We start from the raw sequence: 5,903 nt of genomic DNA on the forward strand, positions 1-5,903 counted from the left end.
TTTAGCTTCCAAATTAAAATATCTTTACCATCAACATTTATAATGGGAGTTTGTAGAATTTAGTTGGCTGTTGCAGAACTAAACAAAGAATTAATCAAATTTGCGTTCCAAATTTTTTGGCCAGGTGTCCACAAGTCTTTGATTTGAGCAAGGTAAACATAAAGGTTATTGTTGGATTATTATGTTATCATAAATTTTTTCCCACCCTTCAGACCAAGGTGTACTCCAGATTGATTAATTCCACCAACTATTTGATAAGTAGAGGTTGCGATAAGTAGGGGTTTTACCTTTAAAATTGCAGCCCAAAGGGCAGATTTGGGTATATTCGATTTTGCTAGCCAGATGGATGTGTCGTGATGTTTTGGAAGACCAACAAAAGACATCGACATATTGAAAAATGTCTCCAGGTCTAAGGTAAGGGAAGTTTATATGATTTGTTTCTAATGCGTTTTTATCACCGTGACCAGATAAAATATTGTCTTTGCTATGTAGGGGTTGTTTGGATAGGAACGTTATAGAAAATGAGTTCTTCTAAACGTAATTTTCTATTGTAACAAACTAAAACATTGTTTGTTTTGTCTAACTGAAATGAATATATAAGCCGAGTTTTCCTAAAGCCTAAAAGCCTGGTTTATAAAAGAACGATCAATAGTCGGTTTTTTTTTGTATAAACGAGTTTTCTATACCGAGGCGTCCTTTGCAACGAGCAACTCGACTTCCTATGCCCAGAGCTAGAGGGCGAGGCCGGTGCCTGGACACACAATAAGCTGCCACCCAAAAGAGGTTGATGTAGTACTGCTCGTCAAAGGCGACCAGTATGACGAGGTCAAACATCCAGGTGCGATACCACCGAACGTGGCAAGCCTGGACGACCCAGCTTAGCGGATGTGGCTGATTCGCGTCCGGCTCACCCAACACGGCATCAGCCACCTCCAGCGTGAGGGTCACGGCCACGCCCGACCGCACGAGGACCTGCTCGACCTTCCATGGTGCTGCCACAGACAACCTTGGACAAGGGTGTCTGGATGCGTTGTGGCGACGCTAGTCGCCATGGTAGAGTCAGTGCAGGGGAGCTCAGGACAGGAGGACCGCCGTGGTCAGAGATCTAAGAATGCACCGTCTATATAGAGGTGCATCAATTGATTCAGATCAGAGGGAATACATAAAAGAGAGCGGTATTGCCAATTTACACGACCTTTTATTAGCTAGGAGAAACATGAATACATGATGGTACATATGCCATCCAAATCCAAGAAACACGCGGTACGTGCAAGCACAATACACATTGTCAGGACATCATGATAAGATGACTGCCAACGCAAATAGTTGTGCAGTCATTCATCTTATTACAGTTGGCATGCATGTAAAACTAGTATAAAGTTGAGTTACTTATTTTGAGACGAAGGGAGTAAAAGTTAACACGTAGAATTTCATCTGGGTTGATCTTTGAGAGCGTATGAGCCTTTCTTTCACCGCACATGTCACTCATATGGCTTTCTTCCTGGCCTCTTTGGCGTGTCCCTTGTCACGGATGCCGAGGGACACACCAAGGACATACTTGTCGGCGATGGGCTCGGGGACGACGGTGAAGAGGAACCACACGAGGGCGTGCGCCCAGTAAGGCGTGCACCGGGGCTCGTATCCGATGTAGCGCACCGCGGCGTGGGCATACGTCTCCGGCGACGGGGCGAACAGGGACGCCTGCCTGATCGAGGCCATTTTCGTCGCCACGTACCAGGGTGCCTGCGCACATCATACAAATTATTCAATCAGTTGCGACTGAACCGATGCCAACTGCTTTCCTGATTTGCATGCCTTGGACCAAAAGAACAAGCTATAGGACATTAACTTTTGAAGTGACACTCGTTAAGTGCTCACACTGTATCCACATGTCATGAATTTGGTTTGTTGTTGAAAACCCCGTGTCACTGTTATCCCCATCAGTGTCTATGTAGCTACTGCACACTGTCCAGTACAAGTACAAGTGCACAACTAATTGAACTAACTCGTGTAAGCATGAGAAAAATCATGTTTTAAATGGGAGACCCATCGAAAACGTACCTTTTTGCGAGGAAAAAATAATATTATTTTGCAGGGAAAACATACCTTTAACAAGTGGAGCGTCAAATCGTAAAAGTCTCTATGGTTTATATTTTCCAAAGTGTTGTCTACCATGAAATATACAGAAACATCACGATGACACTTGCAAATGCATTTCCAGCTTTATGGAGATAACTGAAATTCAGTACGACAGCCCACTATCAACTCCATGCTACATAATCCGAAAGGGTTACATGGGATGAACAAATATGAAAACATGGCAGAACAACATGAATATTTTAAAAATCAAACAAAAAAAACGTTAAGAAGAAGATTTTCTTTTGAGCGGTTAGTGAAATGCATCAAACTATAAGAGTGATATTAGTTAGTACCTGACATTGCACATCGATACCTTTGTTCCTGTACTCAACATATAGGCTTCGCGAGAATTGATCGACATATCTGACAGACCAAAGAACTGTTATTGCCGGTTATGAGAAATGGTTAAGTTTAGACAAATAGGAAACAAAATCACTTCGCCTAAGACGCGGGTATGTAACTTCTTCCCCCCCCCCCCCCCCCCCTCCACTATATTGTATAATAATGTAGGGAAACCAGTGACATACACAAAGAAAAGAGAAATGGGCGATCGTTTTGCAACAATCTAAAGATGTGCAAATGCATCTGTAAATGTAAATGATGTAGTTGCTTTGGTATCATTGCAAGAAAATGAAATATGGTGTGTTGCCCATATGGCAAGGGTCTGTGGATTTGAACAAGGTAAAATGACGATAGTGTTCTTCAAATAAATTTGATATTCAAATCAAGAGTAAATTTACACATTAATGGCCTTATTTGTGCCAAAGTGCCAATGATACCTAATTTTATAATCTTTTCCATCTTCTTATCCCCTAAGACGTGCCTTATTTCATATTTGATCCTATGTAACCAATTTCCCTCATCTTCACACTTGAGGCCCACTTGCCGTGTCCCATGTGACAACTAACTCGGACAACACATTGATGTCAATTACACATACTGATTTTTCTTTACATTCCATGATGGCAATTGGTTACAAGAACTATGTTAAACCTTGGATGAGATAAACAGAATTAGTGCATATTTACTAGGAATCGGGTGATACTTGTCCAAAAGAACATAAAATTGCAATCTATGATGCATACATTGGGGTTTCATTTTTGAATTCCAAATTTGAATATATGTGGTTCTTTAACAATACCCCCACACAAAATCCATACTATAATATTCTAAGTTACACATACAAGGGTTTACTTGTAAGGACTTTATTTGTTTATTATCTTAAATTTAGTTTAAATACAAAGTCAGAATTGAAAAAATGGGGGAATTTTTGTATGCTTTTACATTATGATTATCCAACAATTTGGAGCTAAAAATGGTGAGATTTTTTAGTTGCAAAAAAGTCATGGTGAGATTATCCAACATTATGATTAAGTTCAGTTTAAATACAAAAAAGCCTCGGACGATGTGGGGAGCATTTTAAGTTTTTAACGGACCGAGAGGAGCACTCACGCCTTGGTGGCAGCGTACACGGCGTAGAGCGGGTCGGACGGCAGGATGGTGGCGGCGCCGGACCCGATGTTCACCACCGCGCCCCGCTTGCGCTGCACCATGCCAGGAAGCACGGCGTTCGTCATCCGCGTGAGGGCCTCGACGTTGAGGCGTATGAGGTTCCGCGTGAGCTCCTCGTCAACCTCGTGGAAGTAGCGCGCGTACGGGTAGCAGTGGCCGGCGTTGTTGACGAGCACGCCGACGTCGAGCCCTCGGATGGACTCAGCAAGGGCCGCCACGTTGGCGGCGAGCTCGTCGGCCGCGAAGTCGAGGACGAAGGTGCGCACCCCAGCGCCAGGGTGCCTGGCCGTCACCTCTTTGGAGACCGCGGCGAGCTTGTCGGGGCTGCGGCCGACGAGGACGAGGCCGAGCCCCGCGGCGGCGAGCTCGAAGGCAAGCGCGCGTCCGATGCCGTCCGTGGGGCCCGTGACGACGGCCCAGGCGCCGTAGCGGCGGCGCAGCGGCTTGGCGGGGCGGAGGAAGGCCGCGTAGAGCCACAGCGCAAGGCGCACCGCGGCCCGCGACGCGACGAGGAGGCCCACCGCCGCGAGCGCCTGCGCCCACGCGGGCTGCGCGCTTGCCCCGGCCATGCGATGGGAAGGACGCTGGCGCGCGCGTGGACGCAACAGTGAGACAGTTGGCCACAGTGGGAAGGTGTAGCTCGAGCTTGAGGATGACGCGATCGACGGCCATGCATATATAGCCCCAGGGCCGGGGAGAGGATGGTAGTTGGCTGCTTGCTGAGGAGTTTCGCGGGGTCGGATGAGCGCCACATGCTGGAACGTTGTTAACTTAATTAACTACTGTATTTTTTAGGTTGCGATTAACTGACGGAGTCTTCCTTCGGATGGCGAACAGGAGAAGGGCGCTAGTGCAGCGGTGGACACCCTGCTGTGCTGGTTAAAACCCCTGCTTCTCCATCGCTACTAAAATAGTCATGTTTTGGTCATGTGTAAATCAATTTTTGACCATCTATATTGTTTTTAAATACATACTCTTTCAGTCCCTCTATATCAAAAGCGTAGTGTCAAAAAATGTCTTATATTTTGATACGAATAGAATAGATTGCAAACTTGAAAACCATATATCAAGATTTGTCACAAGAGCTGTTTCAGACTATTATATTTGTTGGTCTTCATACATATACCCCAACATAAACTAGTGATATATTTATTTATTTACTAGTAAGATGTCCGTGCGTTGCACGGAACACCAAAATGCATTGATCCGGGAGTTGTTTATTTGACAAAGTATGTGGGGGTCATCTCATGTGTAACAAATATCGATAGGTTTCTTCGAGTAGCGGAGGAAGTAGCTCTCTACTAAGTATTATTCCGCAGGGGTTCCTCTTAGTATTTTTTTGCGAGAATCCTCTTAGTTGAATTGTTTTTATATTGAAGAAACATAATAGCATGACGAGTTATAATTGAAAGATCATTTGAAATGAAGGCCTTTTGAAATAAAATGAAGGTACATAAAACAATTTCACATAATCTTTCTGTCAAAAAAAATCACAGACTGTGTGTCACATCTTACGAATTTCTATAGGAAATTGGAAATACTGAGGCTAGGAAACATAACTGTTTGAATGCATTACATGAAATTTGTGGACGATATACTTTTCATCGCGAGAGATGAAGGACAAAGAGTAATGAACTTCTCAAAGGAAATGACAATGTGCAATCTGAACAAAAACCCGGAACCTTGGGAGAGGAATGACGAATGCATCCAGAGATTTCTAAGGCAATCCCAGCAACACCACAATTTGGTCACAAATCTATAGTGAATAATGTAGGCTATGAGAACTAGGTGGCCGAGTTTGAGGCTTGGGGGATCATGGCTTGGCGCAAAGTCACTCAAAATTACCACTGTCAAGGAAACGCCATGTGTGTACCTGCGCGCTCACACAACCGATAATATTTTTGTAAAAAGATGCCAATCATGAGTAACTACCGTGAACAATTTAAAAGAAAAAAAAACTACCATAAATATCGTTTGTTCCAACAATCCATACAAGTGGTAATCGGTAGCACATTATGCAAGTCTCTTAACATGAGCATGCTCGCAGTAGGTTCGAGGTGTGACGGGCCAGTTCTTAGAGTGGGCATGCAATGCATGGTGCATGCAGGTTGTATGGGCGTTGAAAGTTCATGAGGCTCAAATAATAAATTGGGTGGTCAAAATCTCATGGATGGCCAGCATAATACTTGATTACCCATAAATTGACATCTGAGCTGCTTCGTGCCACAGCATGCTCTTTGCATGTTGAGGTT

The 5,903-nt window shown here is 44.3% G+C and overlaps 1 protein-coding gene across 1 annotated transcript; it reads right to left on the reverse strand.

The window, feature by feature from the left end:
• Window positions 1–1,047: 1,047 nt before the first annotated feature.
• LOC109746886 (very-long-chain 3-oxoacyl-CoA reductase 1) lies at window positions 1,048–4,271 on the reverse strand. Its single transcript, XM_020305982.3, has 3 exons — window positions 3,592–4,271; window positions 2,433–2,502; window positions 1,048–1,743 (listed from the first exon to the last, which is right to left on the reverse strand). Exons 1-3 carry the CDS (start codon window positions 4,218–4,220, stop codon window positions 1,486–1,488), a joined length of 957 nt encoding a protein of 318 aa, XP_020161571.1. The 5' UTR covers window positions 4,221–4,271; the 3' UTR covers window positions 1,048–1,485.
• Between the last annotated feature and the right edge of the window lie 1,632 nt (window positions 4,272–5,903).

The sequence above is a fragment of the Aegilops tauschii genome, chromosome 2 (assembly GCF_002575655.3).
Source record: "Aegilops tauschii subsp. strangulata cultivar AL8/78 chromosome 2, Aet v6.0, whole genome shotgun sequence".
NCBI lineage: Eukaryota > Viridiplantae > Streptophyta > Magnoliopsida > Poales > Poaceae > Aegilops > Aegilops tauschii.

Excerpts from the sequence above, each read along its gene's own strand:
- LOC109746886 (XM_020305982.3), bottom strand. The coding sequence starts at position 4,220 with ATGGCCGGGGCAAGCGCGCAGCCCGCGTGGGCGCAGGCGCTCGCGGCG. Across the intron at positions 2,503-3,591 it reads GTGTACGCTGCCACCAAGGC|ATATGTCGATCAATTCTCGC; the intron begins GTGAGTGCTCCT and ends TTGGTCTGTCAG. Across the intron at positions 1,744-2,432 it reads GTATCGATGTGCAATGTCAG|GCACCCTGGTACGTGGCGAC; the intron begins GTACTAACTAAT and ends TGATGTGCGCAG.